This window comes from Centroberyx affinis, unplaced genomic scaffold, assembly GCF_046629955.1.
Source record: "Centroberyx affinis isolate AG114_WGS23_722 - 3 ecotype Tasmania unplaced genomic scaffold, CSIRO-AGI_Caff_v1 ptg000792l_1, whole genome shotgun sequence".
In the NCBI taxonomy this organism is placed as follows: Eukaryota; Metazoa; Chordata; class Actinopteri; order Beryciformes; family Berycidae; genus Centroberyx; species Centroberyx affinis.
In genome coordinates, this window is record NW_027279398.1 from 59,179 (window position 1) to 85,165 (window position 25,987).

General features: G+C 39.5%; 1 protein-coding gene and 1 long non-coding RNA gene across 2 annotated transcripts in view; both read right to left on the reverse strand.

Annotated features, from left to right (window-relative positions):
- Positions 1–25,987, reverse strand: part of LOC139644822 (B-cell receptor CD22-like) — a 29,191-nt gene that overhangs the window by 1,038 nt on the left and 2,166 nt on the right. The window contains exons 5-13 of the mRNA XM_071520320.1: positions 23,751–24,053; positions 23,551–23,647; positions 23,423–23,450; positions 23,247–23,321; positions 19,331–19,442; positions 14,465–14,827; positions 13,986–14,297; positions 13,439–13,702; positions 84–386 (exon numbers count right to left, since the gene is read on the reverse strand). Of these exons, the coding sequence (XP_071376421.1) occupies positions 84–386; positions 13,439–13,702; positions 13,986–14,297; positions 14,465–14,827; positions 19,331–19,442; positions 23,247–23,321; positions 23,423–23,450; positions 23,551–23,647; positions 23,751–24,053 (1,857 nt within the window). The remainder of the gene's footprint in view (positions 1–83; positions 387–13,438; positions 13,703–13,985; positions 14,298–14,464; positions 14,828–19,330; positions 19,443–23,246; positions 23,322–23,422; positions 23,451–23,550; positions 23,648–23,750; positions 24,054–25,987) is intronic.
- Positions 10,402–11,662, reverse strand: LOC139644852 (uncharacterized). The gene is made up of 5 exons (XR_011695214.1): positions 11,522–11,662; positions 11,322–11,418; positions 11,194–11,221; positions 11,018–11,092; positions 10,402–10,744 (listed from the first exon to the last, which is right to left on the reverse strand). It is a non-coding gene; the product is annotated as an uncharacterized lncRNA (long non-coding RNA).

Below are 25,987 nucleotides of genomic sequence, written 5' to 3' on the forward strand. Positions count from 1 at the left end.
ATATTTAAGGTATTATTACAATTGTCAAAGAAAAATAATGTGTTTCATTTTCTGTTGGAAAATGTTCACACTATAACATTTACCTTGCCAATTCATCAGGTAATCACTAACAGGCATGAGCAGGCTGGCAGATCCTACAGAGTTAATGCTGAAACAGACCAGAATGGATGAGTCCTTGCTCTGTAATTGGTTAATAGCGATGAAGCTCCTCAGACGTGTGTCATTCAGAAGCTCATAACTGATGGTAAACTTGTCAGAATCATTGACAGGTGTCCCGTCCAACTGCCACTTTACAGTGGGAGGAGGATTTCCCACAGTCTCACAGGAACAGTTGATCTGGGCTGCAGTTCTGATGCAGCCAGAGGAGAACAGGATCTCAGGAGCAACTGTAGTGCAAAAGGAAGAACGACAAGGGCTCGGTCAAACAGGTGTAATGTGTCACAAAGGGGGAGAGTGTGAGCAATTCAATGGATTATTTCCACTTGAGCATCATTTGTTAAACAATTAGTTTAAAGGAGTTTAAAGGTGTTTTTTAATGCATTGCTTACCGTCAACAAATCCTATGAAGATAACAAAATCAGCAATGATTTTGTTTTGCCAACAAGTCTTGTCCATGTACGAGCCAGTGCCCAATAAAGCCATGCCCCAATAGCCATAGAACTCCATTGTATTAAAAAAACGTTTAAAAACACGTCAAAGAGCCATGCCGTTGCTCTGGAAGCATATTTCATCATCGCGATGCACCGGGCCAGCCGACTTTTTCCTCAGACAACTTAATAAGCCGGCTGTAAACACGTTTGCGATCTCAGGAAAGTAGTTCCATAGCACCGAAAATAGTCCCCGGCATAATGAAGAATTTTTAAAATTGAAATTGTCTTTGTAAGCTGTATTTCAAAGTTTTTAGCTTACAATTGGAGCCAGTGACTTCTTGGTTGACGGCTAAAAACGGTACGTGGGAAGTCAGAAAGTAACGGGAGTAGAGCAAACGCATTGTTGATTTTGTTATTTTCATAGGATTTGTTGACGATAAGCAATGCATTAAAAAACACCGGCCTTATCCTTTAACAAATAGTAATAGCAACACATCAGAGAAGAAAATAACCGACTTGTGGCATCAGTTTTATGATGCACTGATTCAACCACTGCATGTTTATCCAGTACATTACAGTAATATTCTCCACTATCATAGATACAAATCTTATTGATGGTGAAATTATGTCCAGTTTCCACTGTGGCATTCCCCGTTCCCTGTTGGCATTACTGTGGCTGACCAACACTGAGGTATCTGACCGGCCTGCCTCTCCTACTTCCTCTCTATCCTCATCCCCTATCCCTGTCTCCTAGGGTACGTCTCAAGTCTCTTATTTGATATTTCCTCGCTCCTCGATCCTCGCTTGAACCGGAAGTCGTTCTGGTCCGCCATTTTGAAGGTCGTCCCAAAGCTCTTATTTCTGCTCTGAGGAGCTGTGAACGAGGATACACGAGAGCAGCCTTCCTGGAAGACTTTCAGCTGAACGCCATGAGGTTAACAGAAATGGACGTTGCTTCACATGACGCTTCAGAGAAAAGGACGTCTCATTTCTCTAAACGTATTTCCTCGTTTCCTCTCACCTCGCATGGTTTCCTTACGTCTCTCCATGCATCCTTGGTGGGAGGGACACAAGATGCAAGGAAAAGACGCAAGTGAGGGAAACTTGGATACAATTTAAGAGACTTGGGATGCACCCCTAGCCTCTCTGATCTCTTTGTTGTCTAGGTGTCATGTCTATGTGTTGTGTTTCTAGGTCCTGTTTCACACCTGTATCAGATCTCCAATCAATCCAGCCCAGCTCCTCCTTGCACCAGCTGGCCTTAATTCACTAATTAGTTATATATTAGTTAATTAATGAGTACCAGTCACTTTCCTTGATCCTTGCGAGATTGTCTAGTGTGTTTTTGCCTAGCTATCTTGTGTTATTTCATGTTCTTGTCTGTATATACCGGTTATCTGAACTCTGCCTAGCCTGATCTCTGCCTGGTTTGTTTGCTTTACTGACAGTAAAGTATTTTCACCGTTTACCTGCGCGAGGGGCTGCTCGTAATTTATAGAGCGATGCTCTGTAGGATTGAATAGGCTCATCCTTGATTGGCTGAGCAAAAATTTCAGTGCACCGAGGCGAATACATGAGTGGTTAACCATAAGAGCCCTGTTTAGCCTGGGTGAAACAGAACTCACATTTTGTCATCGGAAGCAAGAATATTGACACCTTTTCATTGCTTTTTGACACTATCTTAAACTGAATTAAGTAAAAACTAATTTCACAGCGCAGGCAACCATGTCACAATTTTGCTCAAAGGACAGATGAACTCACATAAAATACTGACGGTTGAACTTGCTGCAGCGGACAGATTCTTACTGCCAGCTTGTTGGTTGTACAGAGCAGTGCAGGAGATCGTCTGTCCATCGTGGAGGCGAGAAGCAGTGAAGGTCAGAACAGAAGTCATGACTTTAGTTTTATCCTGATTCTCCTTCAGTGTCTCCTGACTTTTCCCCAGTCTGGGGGTCCATGTCAGAGTTGGAGGAAGAGAAGGACAGGGAGCTGCAGCAGAGCAGCTCAAACTCACTGAGCTCCCCTCCTTCATCTCCAGTCTGGATGGTGTTAGAGTCGGACTGGGAGGAGCAGCTGGAATGAAGACACATTTGGACCAGTTACTAACAGTCAATCCTATTCGCGTCATTCTTTGATTTGCAGTGCAGGAAAACCCATAACAAATTCAATGAACCACTACAAGGGCAATTTGGATAAATAAACATCAATTGCCAGTAACTGGATATCAGGACTTACCTTCGACCACAATGTTCACTGTTGTGTCAGGAAATGTATATTTCATTCTGTTTTGGCATTGTAGCCTGAAAAAATATTCACCACTGTAATCAGTAGTCATGTTATTCAATGTTGTGGTGCAGTCCTTTTTTGTTAAGTCTCCTGTTACTTCTCCATGTAGTCTCTGTCTAGCTTGTTGTTCAGTTGGATCACTTGTACCAAACACTTCATCGCCACCTATTTTCCATATTGCTGTACATGTGTTATCTAAGTTTGATTTAAATGTCTCCTCTATGTTAAAGGAGCAGGGGATGGTCACACAGGATCCACTCAGCACCGCTATAGTCTGAGGCATAAAGGCTTCAAATGTTTGGCACAGGGAACCTGAAACACAAAACAAAACTGATGATGCAATGTACTGTGCTAATTTCCTACTAAAACCGCAGAAATGTAGCATATCTTGTTTGTTAGGACATATGTTGGGTTTTTTTTGTTATAAAATAATATTGAAATCCCAAGGCCTGAAAAGTACAGGTGGCATGTCACACTATGATACGTGATATTCAGTCTCTGACAGGGACTGACTGTGTCTCTAAGATGTTGCACTCAGCTCTTTGCAACACCAAAATGTTGTGGTTACAGTAACTCACCTTGCAGCAGACAGCCGATGAGAAGGAGTCTTAGAGCTCCAGCCATGTTGGTTTGTCAGGAGAGAGAGAAGCTGCAGTTTAGAGGAGTCTGGAGATTACAGATGGAACAGTTTAGATGTGTGGTACATGTCATTTGTAAATGGGTTTCTGAAGGCTGATACCGATAGTGATATTTTAGACCGAAGTCACTGATAGATTATGGTTTGTGAATATTATTTTGACAATGCAAAACCTCCTCCAGGTTTCATGTGTTCTTGGTTTCTTGGAATAGCTGAGACCCACCCCCCAACATCCTTTCCCCCTTAACGGTAGACTTTTCCTTTGTCTGTTCCTCAAGGTAATCTAGTCCTAATAATGAGACGACTTAATCTGCATAAACCTCAGTTGGTAGTTAGTTCTTATTTCATTTTGCAAGCAGACAAATTTGGTTTAGTTTAGCTTGATTTCAGTTTACGTCTTAGTTTTAGTTTGCGGTAATAACCTTGAAGCCAATTCACAGCAATGTGCATGTGCAGTACAAAACAGTAATGCTAACCCTAATATTTCTTTGCAGCTGTACTAATTGAAAACTATAAGTTAATATATAAATAAATGATTACGTATGAATGCTGACAGGTCTAAATCCTATGTGACCTAGCTTAATGAATCAATACAACACTTTTTTTGGAGTTCATACAACCTGAATAATATAAAAATCACATAATTAAAGTTAATTCTGATGACTTCCACATTGCTCTTAGCTTTCAAACATTGCAAATATATGATCAGTGATGTAAGCTCCAACATTTATTTGAATCAAAGTTTACTTTTAGAGTTTATAACCAATCTCATCATCTTTTTCTTAAGGTTCGATGAATTCATACGCACTGTAGTGAAGATATAACTCACGTTTCCATCAGGTTTGTTCAGCAGATGGATGGACGATGCAAAGAGAAGTGATGTTGCTTTTTCCACTAATAGCCTGTGTAAGAGTGGCTTTGAAAATGAGGAACTTGCAGAAGTAGATGGTTGTGTGTGTGTGTGTGTGTGTGAGAGAGAGAGAGAGAGAGTGAGAGAGAGAGATGATGCAAAGATAATGACCATTAACACGACAGACCTTACCACAGTACCTTCCTGGTCCTCATATCAGCCACCATCACATCTCAGCCCATTTTTCCACTAGTATGTTGTGCACTTTTTACTTTAAATGCTCAAAGTAGCATGGTAATAGTTTTAATGACACAGTGGAAACTGTTTGGCCTTGTTGTAGAAATTAAATCATTGATAATAGCGCTGTGATGTCTCTGTCACTTAAAGAGCAGCTCAAACAAATGAATACACTTACAAGGGATTTGCTGTCAAATACAGATCAAACTCAGAAATGAATCTATTCCTCTGTCAAATGTCATTATTGTTGAGTAGCTGTTACACATAATGGGACTCAAAATTCATAGCATACTTTATTTAATTGTAATTACATGAGAACTGGAGTCCCTGTGTTCTTTGGCAGCCTGTTATGACCCCTCTGCTCTGTGTTGGGTTTCTCTCTCTCTCTCTCTCTCTCTCTCTCCCTCTCTCTCCCTCATCTGTGGGTGTGTCTGATGAGCAACAGGTTGTGTGCTGTGATTGGTTGCTGTGTGTGATTGTGTAGGTGTGTCCTGGCTGGTGATTGGTTCCTGCTGAGTACTCCAGAGTACAAAACTGCCGCCACCTGTCCAGAGATGTCTCCCTTCTTTGCCAGCTTTCAACCTGCCAGCACATTAGTTCTGCACCTTTGTTGTGTTGATGCTTTTATAGTTTGCCCTGGGGGTTGTAGGGGTGGGCGGCCTTTTTGTTTGAAAGCCTGTTTACTCCGGTTTCTTCCTTGGTTAGGAGTTTAGGTGAGTCTCCTGCAATTTTAGTTGTTCTTTTCAAACGGGTAAGAATAGGATATGTTTAGCTTTCTTTTTGTTTATTACTTTGGCCATGTACCCACCCTGAGGGGTATTCCAGAAAGCAGGATTGGCAAGTTATCCAGATCTGTTAACTCAGAATTCACGGAAATCTGTGATTTTCTGTTCCAAAAACCGAGATCAAAGAGTAAGTCTAGATCAGTTACTATGGCAACTTAAGTTCTCATGCTAACCTGCTCTGTGACAGGTTTACTTGAGGCTGACTTGAGTTAACCCGACTGAGCCTGCAGCATTTATTAAGCATCACACAAGTCAGTTCATTCAACTTTTCTGGAAAATGGCTATAAACCTTTCATGGAAGATCCCATATGTCGACGCTCAAAGCTCAAATCATTTGCAGGGCTTTACATCGAAAGGGTGACCGGCCGCAATATATTTTGTCATAAATGATGATGCTACAGTAGCATGTCATCGCGAGCGTTACCATTTTTAAAAGAGTCAATTTATCTGAACAGCCTTCTTCAGCCTCTCATTTCCCCCTCACCTCTGTCCAAACGTTATGCATTGCCCTTCGTGTTTTCGCTACTGGAAGCTCTCTGTATAACACCGTAGATAGAGATAAGAGATATTAATTATGAATGTGATAAACCTACCCTTTATATAGGCGCGTGTGTCCTGGGGGGTCTAGCTGCTCTGATCTCCTTCATGACATCATCTGTCAGAGTAAGGGCCAGCTCTGCTGCTGTGAAAGGTGGTGCTGGGACCCTCACCTGTTTTACGTGCCTCAGCCTTTTTCCAATTAGCTACAGAGTGGAAGTGAAATGCGTCTAGGCCTACATTTAAGCTACTATTAAGAAAATGAAGTAGGCTAGTTATAAGCAAATAAATCCTACGAGTTTGAATTATGTTGTTATACTTTTTTTTATTTTTTTTATTTGTTACCAAGTGCATTTTGATGCCGCCTGGATTACACCTAAATTAAATATATAAAAAGTCATGAGAGTGTACAATTCAGGCAATATGTTGCATCCTTCCTAGTAATTAAACATTCTTTTACAGAGGTCTATTAAATGTTGAATGACCAAAACATTAAACGTGACAGTTAACTCACGCATTAACTCCATCTACAATTTTTTTGACATGGCAAATCTCGCAAGTGTTGCTTGTGTTTTGTTTTTTGAAAATATGCTGGAATTCACTGTAAGCTGTCATTAATATTTCATGTTCGGCTGGAGTGAAATATGACGCTCTGCTTGTCGCCTCTGAATCCATCATTAATCCTATTTTCAGTCCTCGATTGAGGATGGCTTTATATAAATTCACCGTGAACGCGCATAGTTCAGTATCAACCTATCCGGAGTTGATCAAGCCCGATCACTGAAATCTGAATCAGTTGAGTGAATCAGACTGCGCTTCAAATCTTCATCTTAGATAGTGAAAGCTAAACTTACAGTTAGCAATAATGTTCTTATCCTTCTCTTATTTCCAAGTTCTGCAGTTTTATTGTGTTCATTCTGAAAGAGTCGTCACCTACAAGCCTCCACCGCACCCTGCTGCAGCGAGTAGGGTGTAGCTGCAGCCCAGGGTACCTCCAAATAGGTGGGTACTAACTCCAAGTGGGAGGTGCTTGGCTTCAAATGGGATGGCTGACTACGACAGCGACAGACTGATTAGCTGCCATTTGGAGCACTGCTTGACTTTAGTGTGCTTCGTTAGTTTAAGGAAAGTGGAAGTGAGTATGGCTTATCACAAAGATTTGCTTGACTCTAACAGTTTTTGGATGTATTTAACACCAAATGTAACATCGACGAACATGTTATGTTAAATCGGGACAAGCCAGATTTGACAACGCCCTTTTAATAATTAGACTTATTTTTTAATTTCTAGTCATCGCTGTACAGGCAATAATGGCATAATTATAAACTGCTAGGTCTACATAATTGATTATGTCCTGCCAGGCCTATATATTGTGAACCATAATCCGGAGTGGGTTATTCTTATTCCCACATCACCGTACAATTTTGTGACAACTGGAAGTTTCTCGCTATTGATCGTGCTTGTAGCCTACTGTATAAAAAGCATGTGAAAGCATGCACGGCAGAAACGCCAAATAAAATGTCACCGAAATTCCTCCTTTGACATTATCATTTCCTTTACAACTATGTCAAACTTGGGTCAGATGACTCATCCATCACACCAATTGTTAATTCCAGTGCACACAGATTATTCATTTGAGAATGTGGACGTGTTAAACCAGGTGCACGTGTTGCCACATGAATATTTTTTTCCTATGTGACCCATGGGGGGGGGGCTCTGTATTTGTTTTTGTTTTTACTGACATACATTTCTATTTTAAAAAAACAAGAAAAAACAAAAACAAAAAACATGCTGGACCAACATCCATGTAGAAAATGTGGCCTTCATCGCTGATATGATGAAATAATGTTATTACAAGCACGTAATGGAGCCTTGAAATAGGCCTACTTATTTTTGAAGCACTACACATTCAGTAGGCTATGGATTTATTTTTAATGCAGCCAAACTGAGTGAGCTTTGTGTAAACGGTTTGTGGCCAAATGGTAATTATTTATGTGACATCTTGTGTGTTCTGTTTTTTTTTTTTTTAAGGTAACATCAACATGCTGCAGTGCAAAGATAAACCTTCAGCAGGTAGGCTACCAGGCTGAAAGCGCTTTGGCCATGGGAACAAAGACTGTGAACAAAGTGGATGAAATAAATTAAGCCTCAAAACCTGAACTCTGGTGTTGACTCTGTCATTTTGTCTTGTAACTCTGCTTGCTAAAAACCGAACAACATTTGTATTGGCTTGTGTATATGCACAGGCTTCTGTTTGCTTATCAGTTAATACTGGTTAATACTGGGGAGACAGGATGGGTGGGTATAGAAACTTTGTTTTGTTTTCAATAGGCTATATCAAGGGCTTGGAGCCAAAGGGGCGTAAATGCGAATATGAGTATTCAATTGAAAGGTCTCAGTGAGATCTTTTCAGTGCCATAAGGACACAACTGAAATCATGACCCATAAGTTTTAATTTTGTTTGCTGCCAAAAGGGCGTAACTGCATTTATGCCCTTTTGACACCTAGCAAAACCACTTTTGACACTGAACAAGCATTGTGGGTAGAGAACTCTAACAGCACTTCGGTCAACTCAAAATGCATGCTGACATAAGTAATGCTAGCATGGCAGCATGATCACATCATTTTTATTATCCTATTCATATTCTAATTAATATTCTAGGTCAATATTAGATGAATGTAAATATGTTAATATTCCCATGAAATACTTAGGCCTATAGATTCAAAATGTTATTTTATAATGTTAGGAGTGTGAACTGGTCAAGATTAGCTCTGGTAGTAAGACTGATGGTAGCTGAAGTTCTCCCTCAGTGTTATGAGGAGTTTTACAGGTCTTTGAATGTGTCCCAGGACACGTCAGTAAGTGATGCGTCCTGGGACACATACAAAAATGTATTATACTAGCAAAAGAGAAAAAAAAGTAGTAGTTTAGAATCAAAAGTATTTCTTATGTCTATAGAGGTTTATTAAAAAGGTTTATTAAAAGTTTTTAACAGAAAAAAATTATCAATCAATTTGATATGTTCCATGTAGCCTACAATTTTAAAGGCCTTGGTGAAAGTTGCTGAGCATTACTTCAAGATAAAGATATTCATTCTGATCTTGTTTTATATTTCAGTGATGATTGAAGTGTAATTGCTAGATTTGTATTAAAATGAATGTGTTATACAGTTGTTTACTTACATACACCCATATTCTACATGGCTGTATTATTCACTTTTTTTTGAAAAAAGTTAACAAATATAATTAATCTTAAATTGTAGCAATATTGTTTTTATAGTAATATTCAATCTGATAAAATAAAAGGTTAAAATATTGTGCTTAGTATGTGGTAACGGCAGCTGATCCAAGTTGGGCTCCAAGCCCTCGATATTGTGGGTTTTTTTTCAGTCTGATTACATCAATGAATACTACAACTCCCACTTGGAGTTGCTCCAGGCTGCAACTATACATACTTGGCTGCAGTCTGCTTTTAATAACATATGTAGCGTACAATACCTTTTATATATATATTTTTAATTTGCACTAACTAAACATTTAACCATTTGAAAGAAAAATAAGTAGCGAAATGTAACTTTGAGAAAGCAACTAATAACTGATTACAGAAATTGAAAAACGAACACGTTAAGTTACTTGTTACCATAAAAGTAATCTGATTACTGTAATGCGTTACTTTGTAATGTGTTACCCCCAACACTGGTGATGAGGAGAAGCACCATACAGAGGACAATGTTCCATCGCCTCGCGGGGACCCCCTGGGTTTCTAAGGCATGAATGCCGAGGAGCTCAGGTTGGTGATTCGTATTAAAGAGGCAAAGGTGGGGCGCCCCAGTGGCTCACAGAGTACAGCGTACCATAAGGCTGAGGTGAGGAACCAAGAGCTGGAAACTGAGACCATGCATCTGAGCTAGAGTGGGGTCAATGCAGCAACCTATCCTCCAGTCACCACCAATCACCTCTTCCCATCCGTAAACCAGCATATTGCACTTGTTCCTCTGTTCAGGGAGTCTGAGGTAGTATTGCAGCCACTTTGAATTGGGTGTGGCTCCTTTTGTTGCACTGTAAACTAGTGGGAAAAGCACAGGAGGTGTGTGCCAGCCTTACAATTGAGCAAAGTTTAAACTATGACATTGTATTATGAAATTAATTCTGTGAAAGCTTTGTACACTGAAGGAAAACTGTAGAGCAAATATTTCTCCCTCAGCAGCCGGGGTGTTTTGCCACTACTGTTCTCTCTTCTCTTTTTTTCTCACTTTCTGATGCCACAAAGTTTGAAAATGCTGATAGATTGTTCTGTATGACAAAAACACCTGTTACTGTGTGCTGTATTAATGTAATCTGTGAGAGTGAATTAAGATTAATTACTAATCAACAAAATCCAAATAAACAATGAAACTCCACTTCTATATTACTGGAAGAGAAATTGAAAAAATTAAAATATTCACAAACATGCTCTTTATTATTTCAAAAATAGTCCAAACAAATTTGACTCTATGAAGATTAAGAATATGGTATCACAACAGGATACGGTCATTATACAGAACAAGTGAATGTCTATAAATTCCACAAAATGGCTGTAGTATCAAAAGAAACAGACAAGCAAAAAAATCAAACCAACATATTTGATATTAAATATGCTCAACTGACAATATGTGTTTAATACCTGTTCTGCCTTAAACACTTGGAAACTCAAAGCAATTCAAACATTTTTAATTTCTTATTTTTCGATTCAAAAATTTCCAGCTCACTGCAAATTTTGTTCATCAAAAACTGGAGATTTGCAGCGCCCTTTTCACCACATCTGTGAGGGTGGAGGAGGATCCTGGAACAGAAAATTGTCAGATTACGATAACTGTGCCGTTCTTGCACAGTGAGACTCAAAGAAACCTCCTGGAAATGTCCTAAGATAGTATACTCTTGGAGCAATTGATTTATACTGCACATGCACAACTATTTTAGAAATGTTTTTTATTATAAATGACCCAACTAGAGATGTTCTCTGTAGCACGTTTGACATTGAAATTGTTTCAGATAGACTCTTCCACGGTTATCGGATCTAGAGAAGCAACAGCCTTGCCAGGATGATGTCACTTACCTTGCTCACCTGCAGGGTGTCATATTCAGGACAAACAGCAGAAAGCTGCAGCGAAGCATACGTGTCTTCTTCCCTCTTTAAAAATATAAACACACTTGCAGAAAATCAGACAGTACAGTAGATTGCAGAAGAAACACATCAATAAAGACAAATCAATTAAAACACTAATAGCTTACCCTTAGTCTCTTGGAGAGCCTGGAAAAACTGTGTTGGAAGGTACAGTATTTTTAGAAGCATCATCAGTGGCCACTGTTAACATGTTTTTGTGTTAATGCTAATGTGTTGGAATAAATGTATCACTTACTGGTTGACTTTGTAACAACAAATCCCAATAGTTATCATGTGAAGACATGCCATTGCAGACATAATAATCGGGGATATTATGAACAGCCACTGATATTCTGAAAAATATATATAATATATATTTAAGGTATTATTACAATTGTCAAAGAAAAATAATGTGTTTCATTTTCTGTTGGAAAATGTTCACACTATAACATTTACCTTGCCAATTCATCAGGTAATCACTAACAGGCATGAGCAGGCTGGCAGATCCTACAGAGTTAATGCTGAAACAGACCAGAATGGATGAGTCCTTGCTCTGTAATTGGTTAATAGCGATGAAGCTCCTCAGACGTGTGTCATTCAGAAATACAATTTAGTTAATTTTAAACACATCAGAAATTGTCTCTCTCTGGATGCAGCCAAGATATTTATGCACGCCATGATTCTGTCCCGCATGTCATATTGTATCACCTGCTGGGGGCAGGCTGGTGAATCTACTTTGAGACCTCTGGAGTCTTTATACAAACAAACTTTAAAAACACTGGACAAAAAGCCAATTTGTTATCATCATTGTAGGATACTTGAGAAACATGAGTTATTGAGCTTTGAGAATTTTAGGTTATTCGCCAATTTGTGTATGGTCTATAAAATTTTAAATGGTTTGGCCCCACAGCCATTATGTGATTTTGTCCACGCTCGCTCGTCAAATTCCATCAGATCCACTAGAATATCCTCCATACGAGATTGTACCATACCATTTCGCCGCACTGTAGCGGGGCAATCTGCTTTTTCTGTAAGAGCCACAAACCAGTGGAATACCTTACCTGAAGCCGTAAAGAGCAGTAGCTCTCTCAGAGTCTTCAAATCTAACCTAAAAAATCTGTTAAAAGCTGCTCAGCTCTGCAACCACTAATTTGGTCCTTAGACTTCTTTTTGTGTGTGTGTGTGTGTGTGTGTGTGTGGGCGTAGGTGGGATGAGGGAGGTGGGGGGAGTTGCACGCAGACGTGTGTAGCCATGTTGTTGTGGTGTTTCATCCCTGTATACTGTTTAATCTGTCTTGTTACTGTGTTGTATTTTTGTGACCTGCCAAGGGACTACAGATGCAAATTAGCTTAAAGCTATAATCTGGTATAGTGCATCAAATGGCAACATTTATGTTTTAACTGTACATTGTCCCTTTTAAATAAATTAAAATTGAAAATTGAATAACTGATGGTAAACTTGTCAGAATCATTGACAGGTGTCCCGTCCAACTGCCACTTTACAGTGGGAGGAGGATTTCCCACAGTCTCACAGGAACAGTTGATCTGGGCTGCAGTTCTGATGCAGCCAGAGGAGAACAGGATCTCAGGAGCAGCTGTAGTGCAAAAGGAAGAACGACAAGGGCTCGGTCAAAGAGGTGTTTTTTGGCACAAAATGGTACAGTACGCATTTAAATGAATTATTTCCACCTAAACTGTCTGATAAGCTTCATTTGTTAAACAATTAGCCTACTTTAGCAAATAATAGCAACACATCAGAGAAGAAACAAACCTACTACTGTCATCAGTTTTACTATACACCGACTCACTCACTGCATGTTATCCAGTGCATTACAGTAATATTCCACACCATCATAAATATGCATCTTATTGATAGTGAAATTATGTCCAGTTTCCTAACAGTGAGGTATCTGACTGACTGACTCTGCGACAAAGAGGCACTTCAGCTGCAGAATGTCCTGCCATAACCACCATGACATATTACGCATAACCAGGTTTACTAATGAGGTCATTAATCAAGTTAAATGAATTAGCAAATATTTCGATGTCAACTGTCTTCACATAACACATGGGCGGTAGTAATGTTATCTCTGTATCTTAAAGCATTAAAGAGTTATAGTAGTTTCAAGAAAGTCACAATTTCCTCATTTGTATATGCAGATTTACGCAACACCCTAAAACAAGCGTAGAGCGTCTATAGAGGGAACCTGTGGTGTAAGCGTGACATGATAACATGTATTGCTCTTAAATTATTATATTCATGAGAATGTATCTACACACAGACAGACCATGACAAAATAATGTACCACATACAATGTACAATGCCTATAGACATAATCAACAGTAACCATGACAGCCTATAGATCTACTTACATCCAAAGTCAAGCAGAACCGTCGCATTAGCTTCTCCATGAGCGTTCTTTGCTTCACACATATACGGCCCTTTCTTTTTCCTGTCAATGTTATTGAGGGTGACGTTGTTTTCTGACCCAACAACAAGTTTTTGATCTCCATCCACTCTGTACCAGGTGTATTTCACTGCTGGGTTGGCATCGCTCCTGCAGGCCAGAGTCACTGCGCTGCCCGCCTGCACCAGACCAGAGGGGCTGACTGACACTGAGGGCAGCCTGGGAGCATCTGGAAAAAAGGATGAATCAATCATACATGTTATTTGTAGGCCTAACACTGTCTGTCGCAGGTTCTGATATCTGTATACTGTAGGAATAACTCACATTTTGTCGTCGGAAGCAAGAATATTGACACCTTTTTCTAACATGCAATCAAAAGAATAATTTTCTCTCTCAACTACATTGCTTTTTGCCACTATCTTAAACTGAATTAAGTAAAAACAAATTTCACAGCGCAGGCAATCAGTTCAACTACCATGTCACAATTTTGCTCAAAGGACAGATGAACTCACATAAAATACTGACGGTTGAACTTGCTGCAGCGGACAGATTCTTACTGCCAGCTTGTTGGTTGTACAGAGCAGTGCAGGAGATCGTCTGTCCATCGTGGAGGCGAGAAGCAGTGAAGGTCAGAACAGAAGTCATGACTTTAGTTTTATCCTGATTCTCCTTCAGTGTCTCCTGGCTTTTCCCCAGTCTGCGGGTCCATGTCAGAGTTGGAGGAAGAGAAGGACAGGGAGCTGCAGCAGAGCAGCTCAAACTCACTGAGCTCCCCTCCTTCACCTCCAGTCTGGATGGTGTTAGAGTCGGACTGGGAGGAGCAGCTGGAATGAAGACACATTTGGACCAGTTACTACATGAACAGTCAATCCTATTCGCGTCATTCTTTGATTTGCAGTGCAGGAAAACCCATAACAAATTCAATGAACCACTACAAGGGCAATTTGGATAAATAAACATCAATTGCCAGTAACTGGATATCAGGACTTACCTTCGACCACAATGTTCACTGTTGTGTCAGGAAATGTATATTTCATTCTGTTTTGGCATTGTAGCCTGAAAAAATATTCACCACTGTAATCAGTAGTCATGTTATTCAATGTTGTGGTGCAGTCCTTTTTTGTTAAGTCTCCTGTTACTTCTCCATGTAGTCTCTGTCTAGCTTGTTGTTCAATTGGATCACTTGTACCAAACACTTCATCGCCACCTATTTTCCATATTGCTGTACATGTGTTATCTAAGTCTGATGTGAATCTCTCCGCTATGTTAAAGGAGCAGGGGATGGTCACACAGGATCCACTCAGCACCGCTATAGTCTGAGGCATAAAGGCTTCAAATGTTTGGCACAGGGAACCTGAAACACAAAACAAAACTGATGATGCAATGTACTGTGCTAATTTCCTACTAAAACCGCAGAAATGTAGCATATCTTGTTTGTTAGGACATATGTTGGGTTTTTTTTGTTATAAAATAATATTGAAATCCCAAGGCCTGAAAAGTACAGGTGGCATGTCACACTATGATACGTGATATTCAGTCTCTGACAGGGACTGACTGTGTCTCTAAGATGTTGCACTCAGCTCTTTGCAACACCAAAATGTTGTGGTTACAGTAACTCACCTTGCAGCAGACAGCCGATGAGAAGGAGTCTTAGAGCTCCAGCCATGTTGGTTTGTCAGGAGAGACAGAAGCTGCAGTTTAGAGGAGTCTGGAGATTACAGATGGAACAGTTTAGATGTGTGGTACATGTCATTTGTAAATGGGTTTCTGAAGGCTGATACCGATAGTGATATTTTAGACCAAAGTCACTGGTAGATTATGGTTTGTGAATATTATTTTGACAATGCAAAACCTCCTCCAGGTTTCATGTGTTCTTGGTTTCTTGGAATAGCTGAGACCCACCCCCCAACATCCTTTCCCCCTTAACGGTAGACTTTTCCTTTGTCTGTTCCTCAAGGTAATCTAGTCCTAATAATGAGACGACTTAATCTGCATAAACCTCAGTTAGTAGTTAGTTCTTATTTCATTTTGCAAGCAGACAAATTTGGTTTAGTTTAGCTTGATTTCAGTTTACGTCTTAGTTTTAGTTTGCGGTAATAACCTTGAAGCCAATTCACAGCAATGTGCATGTGCAGTACAAAACAGTAATGCTAACCCTAATATTTCTTTGCAGCTGTACTAATTGAAAACTATAAGTTAATATATAAATAAATGATTACGTATGAATGCTGACAGGTCTAAATCCTATGTGACCTAGCTTAATGAATCAATACAACACTTTTTTTGGAGTTCATACAACCTGAATAATATAAAAATCACATAATTAAAGTTAATTCTGATGACTTCCACATTGCTCTTAGCTTTCAAACATTGCAAATATATGATCAGTGATGTAAGCTCCAACATTTATTTGAATCAAAGTTTACTTTTAGAGTTTATAACCAATCTCATCATCTTTTTCTTAAGGTTTGGTGAATTCATACGGACTGTAGTGAAGATATAACTCACGTTTCCATCAGGTTTGCTCAGCAGATGGATGGACGATGCAAAGAGAAGTGAAGTTGCTTTTTCCACTAATAGCCTGTGTAAGAGTGGCTTTGAAAATGAGGAACTTGCAGAAGTAGATGGTTGTGTGTGTGTGTGTGTGTGTGTGTGTGTGTGTGTGTGTGTGTGTGTGTGTGTGAGAGAGAGAGAGAGAGAGAGAGAGAGAGATGATGCAAAGATAATGACCATTAACACGACAGACCTTACCACAGTACCTTCCTGGTCCTCATATCAGCCACCATCACATCTCAGCCCATTTTTCCACTAGTATGTTGTGCACTTTTTACTTTAAATGCTCAAAGTAGCATGGTAATAGTTTTAATGACACAGTGGAAACTGTTTGGCCTTGTTGTAGAAATTAAATCATTGATAATAGCGCTGTGATGTCTCTGTCACTTAAAGAGCAGCTCAAACAAATGAATACACTTACAAGGGATTTGCTGTCAAATACAGACAAACTCAGAAATGAATCTATTCCTCTGTCAAATGTCATTATTGTTGAGTAGCTGTTACACATAATGGGACTCAAAATTCATAGCATACTTTATTTAATTGTAATTACATGAGAACTGGAGTCCCTGTGTTCTTTGGCAGCCTGTTATGACCCCTCTGCTCTGTGTTGGGTTTCTCTCTCTCTCTCTCTCTCTCCCTCTCTCTCCCTCATCTGTGGGTGTGTCTGATGAGCAACAGGTTATGTGCTGTGATTGGTTGCTGTGTGTGATTGTGTAGGTGTGTCCTGGCTGGTGATTGGTTCCTGCTGAGTACTCCAGAGTACAAAACTGCCGCCACCTGTCCAGAGATGTCTCCCTTCTTTGCCAGCTTTCAACCTGCCAGCACATTAGTTCTGCACCTTTGTTGTGTTGATGCTTTTATAGTTTGCCCTGGGGGTTGTAGGGGTGGGCGGCCTTTTTGTTTGAAAGCCTGTTTACTCCGGTTTCTTCCTTGGTTAGGAGTTTAGGTGAGTCTCCTGCAATTTTAGTTGTTCTTTTCAAACGGGTAAGAATAGGATATGTTTAGCTTTCTTTTTGTTTATTACTTTGGCCATGTACCCACCCTGAGGGGTATTCCAGAAAGCAGGATTGGCAAGTTATCCAGATCTGTTAACTCAGAATTCACGGAAATCTGTGATTTTCTGTTCCAAAAACCGAGATCAAAGAGTAAGTCTAGATCAGTTACTATGGCAACTTAAGTTCTCATGCTAACCTGCTCTGTGACAGGTTTACTTGAGGCTGACTCGAGTTAAACCCGACTGAGCCTGCAGCATTTATTAAGCATCACACAAGTCAGTTCAGTCAACTTTTCTGGAAAATGGCTATAAACCTTTCATGGAAGATCCCATATGTCGACGCTCAAATCTCAAATCATTTGCAGGGCTTTACATCGAAAGGGTGACCGGCCGCAATATATTTTGTCATAAATGATGATGCTACAGTAGCATGTCATCGCGAGCGTTACCATTTTTAAAAGAGTCAATTTATCTGAACAGCCTTCTTCAGCCTCTCATTTCCCCCTCACCTCTGTCCAAACGTTATGCATTGCCCTTCGTGTTTTCGCTACTGGAAGCTCTCTGTATAACACCGTAGATAGAGATAAGAGATATTAATTATGAATGTGATAAACCTACCCTTTATATAGGCGCGTGTGTCCTGGGGGGTCTAGCTGCTCTGATCTCCTTCATGACATCATCTGTCAGAGTAAGGGCCAGCTCTGCTGCTGTGGAAGGTGGTGCTGGGACCCTCACCTGTTTTACGTGCCTCAGCCTTTTTCCAATTAGCTACAGAGTGGAAGTGAAATGCGTCTAGGCCTACATTTAAGCTACTATTAAGAAAATGAAGTAGGCTAGTTATAAGCAAATAAAACCCTACGAGTTTGAATTATGTTATTATACTTTTTTTTTTCTTTTTTTTTATTTGTTACCAAGTGCATTTCATGCCGCCTGGATTACACCTAAATTAAATATATAAAAAAAGTCATAAGAGTGTACAATTCAGGCAATATGTTGCATCCTTCCTATTAATTAAACATTCTTTTACAGAGGTCTGTTAAATGTTCAATGACCAAAACATTAAACGTGATAGGTAACTCCCCCATTAACTCCATCTACAATTTTTTTTGACATGGCAAGTCTCGCAAGTGTTGCTTGTGTTTTGTTTTTTGAAAATATGCTGAAATTCACTGTAAGCAGTCATTAATATTTCACGTTCGGCTTAAGTGAAATATGACGCTCTGCTTGTCGCCTCTGAATCCATCATTAATCCTATTTTCAGTCCTCGATTGAGGATGGCTTTATATAAATTCACCGTGAACGCGCATAATTCGGTATCAACCTATCCGGAGTTGATCAAGCCCGATCACTGAAATCTGAATCAGTTGTTCTGGAACCGAAAATTCCCGCTGTGCCGTGTCTAGCTCACTCAAGTCAGAATTCAGGATTTAGTTTAGGATTTCGTCTTTCTGGAATAACCCTCTGAAGTCTTGCCCCATAACAATGAACAGTTTGGGGCTGAAACCTCTCGTTTGCTGGTTTGGGAGCAGGAAAGGAGGGGAACCACTATTTCGTGTTGCGCCAGGGTTTCCCCTAGGCCGGGGCGTAACATGAATTTCCATTTCTGGTAGCTTGTCCGGTAAATTGTTTGGTAGGCTACGGTAAGTAGGCTATGTTTCCGGTTGGCAGCTTTAGTGAGTGTGGCAGTATGGAGTTTACTTCGTTACTTGCCCTAAATATAACTTGTTACGTTACGAAGTTAGTCTTCATTAAAAGTAACGCGTTAGAGTACTTTCACGTTACCCACGTAAAATCAGGCCTTTAAAATACGTCTTCTGCTGATGTCATCACTCTTAATGTAGCCTACAGAAATCATCACTAATCCTGTTTGGGACACGTAACCTTAAGTAACAAGCTACCGTTGTCTAAAGAAAACATCAAGGTTTCAGTTACCTGGTTCCTCAGTAAATACTCAGTGGGGTCTTGGATGCCTTTCTGCTGTCACTGCATCACAACCGCAGGTGATTTTGACTTTATCAACACTGAAACATTGGCTCTATGTTCCTCTATAAAAAAAAAAAGCCTTATTTGAGAAAATATGCTATCGACACGGAGCTATTGACGTTAAAAGCATCCGCATCAACCGGTGAATATCAAACTTGAAACTTAACTTCACCCCGGTGATCAACGGGGCCCGAACTGATCCGGTTGAAATCTTCAGCTTAGATAGTGAAAGCTAAACTTAAATTAGCAATAATGTTCTTATCCTTCTCTTATTTCCAAGTTCTGCAGTTTTATTGTTTTCATTCTGAAAGAGTCGTCACCTACAAGCCTCCACCGCACCCTGCTGCAGGAGTGGGGTGTAGCTGCAGCCCGGGGTACCTCCAAATAGGTGGGTAACTCCAAGTGGGAGGTGCTTGGCTTCAAATGGGATGGCTGACTACGACAGCGACAGACTGATTAGCTGCCATTTGGAGCACTGCTCGACTTTAGTGTGCTTCGTTAGTTTAAGGAAAGTGGAAGTGAGTATGGCTTATCACAAAGATTTGCTTGACTCTAACAGTTTTTGGATGTATTTAACACCAAATGTAACATCGACGAACATGTTATGTTAAATCGGGACAAGCCAGATTTGACAACGCCCTTTTAATAATTAGACTTATTTTTTAATTTCTAGTCATCGCTGTACAGGCAATAATGGCAGTGAACTACACCCTCTTGTGTAATATTTCTTAATTATAAACTGCTAGGTCTACATATACATTGATTATGTCCTGCCAGGCCTATATATTGTGAACCATAATCCGGAGTGGGTTATTCTTATTCCCACATCACCGTACAATTTTGTGACAACTTGAAGTTTCTCGCTATTGATCGTGCTTGTAGCCTACTGTATAGAAATCATGTGAAAGCATGCACTGCAGAAACGCCAAATAAAATGTCACCGAAATTCCTCCTTTGACATTATCATTTCCTTTACAACTATGTCAAACTTGGGTCAGATGACTCATCCATCACACCAATTGTTAATTCCAGTGCACATTCATTTGAGAATATGGACGTGTTAAACCAGGTGCACGTGTTGCCACATAAATATTTTTTTCCTATGTGACATGGGGGGGGGGCTCTGTATTTGTTTTTGTTTTTACTGACACACATTTCCATTTAAAAAAAAACAAAAAAAAAAAACCATGCTGGACCAACATCCATGTAGAAAATGTGGCCTTCATCGCTGATATGATGAAATAATGTTATTACAAGCACGTAATGGAGCCTTGAAATAGGCCTACTTATTTTTGAAGCACTACACATTCAGTAGGCTATGGATTTATTTTTAATGCAGCCAAACTGAGTGAGCTTTGTGTAAACGGTTTGTGGCCAAATGGTAATTATTTATGTGACATCTTGTGTGTTCTGTTTTTTTTTTTTTAAGGTAACATCAACATGCTGCAGTGCAAAGATAAACCTTCAGCAGGTAGGCTACCAGGCTGAAAGCGCTTTGGCCATGGGAACAAAGACTGTGAACAAAGTGGATGAAATAAATTAAGCCTCAAAACCTGAACTCTGGTGTTGACTCTCTCATTTTGTCTTGTAACTCTGCTTGCTAAAAACCGAACAACATTTGTATTGGCTTGTGTATATGCACAGGCTTCTGTTTGCTTATCAGTTAATACTGGGGAGACAGGATGGGTGGGTATAGAAACTTTGTTTGTTTTCAATAGGCTATATCAAGGGCTTGGAGCCAAAGGGGCGTAAATGCGAATATGAGTATTCAATTGAAAGGTCTCAGTGAGATCTTTTCAGTGCCATAAAGACACAACTGAAATCATGACCCATAAGTTTTAATTTTGTTTGCTGCCAAAAGGGCGTAACTGCACTTATGCCCTTTTGACACCTAGCAAAACCACTTTTGACACTGAACAAGCATTGTGGGTAGAGAACTCTAACAGCACTTCGGTCAACTCAAAATGCATGCTGACATAAGTAATGCTAGCATGGCAGCATGATCACTTCATTTTTATTATCCTATTCATATTCTAATTAATATTCTAGGTCAATATTAGATGAATGTAAATATGTTAATATTCCCATGAAATACTTAGGCCTATAGATTCAAAATGTTATTTTATAATGTTAGGAGTGTGAACTGGTCAAGATGAGCTCTGATAGTAAGACTGCTGGTAGCTGAAGTTCTCCCTCAGTGTTATTAGGAGTTTTACAGGTCTTTGAATGTGTCCCAGGACACGTCAGTAAGTGATGCGTCCTGGGACACGTACAAAAATGTATTATACTAGCAAAAGAGAAAAAAATGTAGTAGTTTAGAATCAAAAGTATTTCTTATGTCTATAGAGGTTTATTAAAAAGGTTTATTAAAAGTTTTTAACAGAAAAAAATTATCAATCAATTTGATATGTTCCATGTAGCCTACAATTTTAAAGGCCTTGCTGAAAGTTGCTGAGCATTACTTCAAGATAAAGATATTCATTCTGATGATTGAAGTGTAATTGCTAGATTTGTATTAAAATGAATGTGTTATACAGTTGTTTACTTACATACACCCATATTCTACATGGCTGTATTATTCACTTTTTAAAAAAAAAGTTAACAAATATAATTAATCTTAAATTGTAGCAATATTGTTTTTATAGTAATATTCAATCTGATAAAATAAAAGGTTAAAATATTGTGCTTAGTATGTGGTAACGGCAGCTGATCCAAGTTGGGCTCCAAGCCCTCGATATTGTGGGTTTTTTTTCAGTCTGATTACATCAATGAATTCAGCAACTCCCACTTGGAGTTGCTCCAGGCTGCAACTATACATACTTGGCTGCAGTCTGCTTTTAATAACATATGTAGCGTACAATACCTTTTATATATATATTTTTAATTTGCACTAACTAAACATTTAACCATTTGAAAGAAAAATAAGTAGCGAAATGTAACTTTGAGAAAGCAACTAATAACTGATTACAGAAATTGAAAAACGAACACGTTAAGTTACTTGTTACCATAAAAGTAATCTGATTACTGTAATGCGTTACTTTGTAATGTGTTACCCCCAACACTGGTGATGAGGAGAAGCACCATACAGAGGACAATGTTCCATCGCCTCGCGGGGACCCCCTGGGTTTCTAAGGCATGAATGCCGAGGAGCTCAGGTTGGTGATTCGTATTGAAGAGGCAGAGGTGGGGCTCCTTTTGTTGCACTGTAAACTAGTGGGAAAAGCACAGGAGGTGTGTGCCAGCCTTACAATTGAGCAAAGTTTAAACTATGACATTGTATTATGAAATTAATTCTGTGAAAGCTTTGTACACTGAAGGAAAACTGTAGAGCAAATATTTCTCCCTCAGCAGCCGGGGTGTTTTGCCACTACTGTTCTCTCTTCTCTTTTTTTCTCACTTTCTGATGCCACAAAGTTTGAAAATGCTGATAGATTGTTCTGTATGACAAAAACACCTGTTACTGTGTGCTGTATTAATGTAATCTGTGAGAGTGAATTAAGATTAATTACTAATCAACAAAATCCAAATAAACAATGAAACTCCACTTCTATATTATTGGAAGAGAAATTGAAAAAATTAAAATATTCACAAACATGCTCTTTATTATTTCAAAAATAGTCCAAACAAATTTGACTCTATGAAGATTAAGAATATGGTATCACAACAGGATACGGTCATTATACAGAACAAGTGAATGTCTATAAATTCCACAAAATGGCTGTAGTATCAAAAGAAACAGACAAGCAAAAAAATCAAACCAACATATTTGATATTAAATATGCTCAACTGACAATATGTGTGCAATACCTGTTCTGCCTTAAACACTTGGAAACTCAAAGCAATTCAAACATTTTCAATTTCTTATTTTTTCGATTCAAAAATTTCCAGCTCACTGCAAATTTTGTTCATCAAAAACTGGAGATTTGCAGCGCCCTTTTCACCACATCTGTGAGGGTGGAGGAGGATCCTGGAACAGAAAATTGTCAGATTACGATAACTGTGCCGTTCTTGCACAGTGAGACTCAAAGAAACCTCCTGGAAATGTCCTAAGATAGTATACTCTTGGAGCAATTGATTTATACTGCACATGCACAACTATTTTAGAAATGTTTTTTATTATAAATGACCCAACTAGAGATGTTCTCTGTAGCACGTTTGACATTGAAATTGTTTCAGATAGACTCTTCCACGGTTATCGGATCTAGAGAAGCAACAGCCTTGCCAGGATGATGTCACTTACCTTGCTCACCTGCAGGGTGTCATATTCAGGACAAACAGCAGAAAGCTGCAGCGAAGCATACGTGTCTTCTTCCCTCTTTAAAAATATAAACACACTTGCAGAAAATCAGACAGTACAGTAGATTGCAGAAGAAACACATCAATAAAGACAAATCAATTAAAACACTAATAGCTTACCCTTAGTCTCTTGGAGAGCCTGGAAAAACTGTGTTGGAAGGTACAGTATTTTTAGAAGCATCATCAGTGGCCACTGTTAACATGTTTTTGTGTTAATGCTAATGTGTTGGAATAAATGTATCACTTACTGGTTGACTTTGTAACAACAAATCCCAATAGTTATCATGTGAAGACATGCCATTGCAGACATAATAATCGGGGATATTATGAACAGCCACTGATATTCTGAAAAATATATATAATATATATTTAAGGTATTATTACAATTGTCAAAGAAAAATAATGTGTTTCATTTTCTGTTGGAAAATGTTCACACTATAACATTTACCTTGCCAATTCATCAGGTAATCACTAACAGGCATGAGCAGGCTGGCAGATCCTACAGAGTTAATGCTGAAACAGACCAGAATGGATGAGTCCTTGCTCTGTAATTGGTTAATAGCGATGAAGCTCCTCAGACGTGTGTCATTCAGAAGCTCATAACTGATGGTAAACTTGTCAGAATCATTGACAGGTGTCCCGTCCAACTGCCACTTTACAGTGGGAGGAGGATTTCCCACAGTCTCACAGGAACAGTTGATCTGGGCTGCAGTTCTGATGCAGCCAGAGGAGAACAGGATCTCAGGAGCAACTGTAGTGCAAAAGGAAGAACGACAAGGGCTCGGTCAAACAGGTGTAATGTGTCACAAAGGGGGAGAGTGTGAGCAATTCAATGGATTATTTCCACTTGAGCATCATTTGTTAAACAATTAGTTTAAAGGAGTTTAAAGGTGTTTTTTAATGCATTGCTTACCGTCAACAAATCCTATGAAGATAACAAAATCAGCAATGATTTTGTTTTGCCAACAAGTCTTGTCCATGTACGAGCCAGTGCCCAATAAAGCCATAGATAGCCATAGAACTCCATTGTATTAAAAAAACGTTTAAAAACACGTCAAAGAGCCATGCCGTTGCTCTGGAAGCATATTTCATCATCGCGATGCACCGGGCCGGCCGACTTTTTCCTCAGACAACTTAATAAGCCGGCTGTAAACACGTTTGCGATCTCAGGAAAGTAGTTCCATAGCACTGAAAATAGTCCCCGGCATAATGAAGAATTTGTTCCCATTTGAATTTGATTTGGTAATAACTACAACAGCCTGACTTTTCGTGGTAACAGTTAGCGATTTTTAAAATTGAAATTGTCTTTGTAAGCTGTATTTCAAAGTTTTTAGCTTACAATTGGAGCCAGTGACTTCTTGGTTGACGGCTAAAAACGGTACGTGGGAAGTCAGAAAGTAACGGGAGTAGAGCAAACGCATTGTTGATTTTGTTATTTTCATAGGATTTGTTGACGATAAGCAATGCATTAAAAAACACCGGCCTTATCCTTTAACAAATAGTAATAGCAACACATCAGAGAAGAAAATAACCGACTTGTGGCATCAGTTTTATGATGCACTGATTCAACCACTGCATGTTTATCCAGTACATTACAGTAATATTCCCCACTATCATAGATACAAATCTTATTGATGGTGAAATTATGTCCAGTTTCCACTGTGGCATTCCCCGTTCCCTGTTGGCATTACTGTGGCTGACCAACACTGAGGTATCTGACCGGCCTGCCTCTCCTACTTCCTCTCTATCCTCATCCCCTATCCCTGTCTCCTAGGGTACGTCTCAAGTCTCTTATTTGATATTTCCTCGCTCCTCGATCCTCGCTTGAACCGGAAGTCGTTCTGGTCCGCCATTTTGAAGGTCGTCCCAAAGCTCTTATTTCTGCTCTGAGGAGCTGTGAACGAGGATACACGAGAGCAGCCTTCCTGGAAGACTTTCAGCTGAACGCCATGAGGTTAACAGAAATGGACGTTGCTTCACATGACGCTTCAGAGAAAAGGACGTCTCATTTCTCTAAACGTATTTCCTCGTTTCCTCTCACCTCGCATGGTTTCCTTACGTCTCTCCATGCATCCTTGGTGGGAGGGACACAAGATGCAAGGAAAAGACGCAAGTGAGGGAAACTTGGATACAATTTAAGAGACTTGGGATGCACCCCTAGCCTCTCTGATCTCTTTGTTGTCTAGGTGTCTTGTCTATGTGTTGTGTTTCTAGGTCCTGTTTCACACCTGTATCAGATCTCCAATCAATCCAGCCCAGCTCCTCCTTGCACCAGCTGGCCTTAATTCACTAATTAATTATATATTAGTTAATTAATGAGTACCAGTCACTTTCCTTGATCCTTGCGAGATTGTCTAGTGTGTTTTTGCCTAGCTATCTTGTGTTATTTCATGTTCTTGTCTGTATATACCAGTTATCTGAACTCTGCCTAGCCTGATCTCTGCCTGGTTTGTTTGCTTTACTGACAGTAAAGTATTTTCACCGTTTACCTGCGCGAGGGGCTGCTCGTAATTTATAGAGCGATGCTCTGTAGGATTGAATAGGCTCATCCTTGATTGGCTGAGCAAAAATTTCAGTGCACCGAGGCGAATACATGAGTGGTTAACCATAAGAGCCCTGTTTAGCCTGGGTGAAACAGAACTCACATTTTGTCATCGGAAGCAAGAATATTGACACCTTTTCATT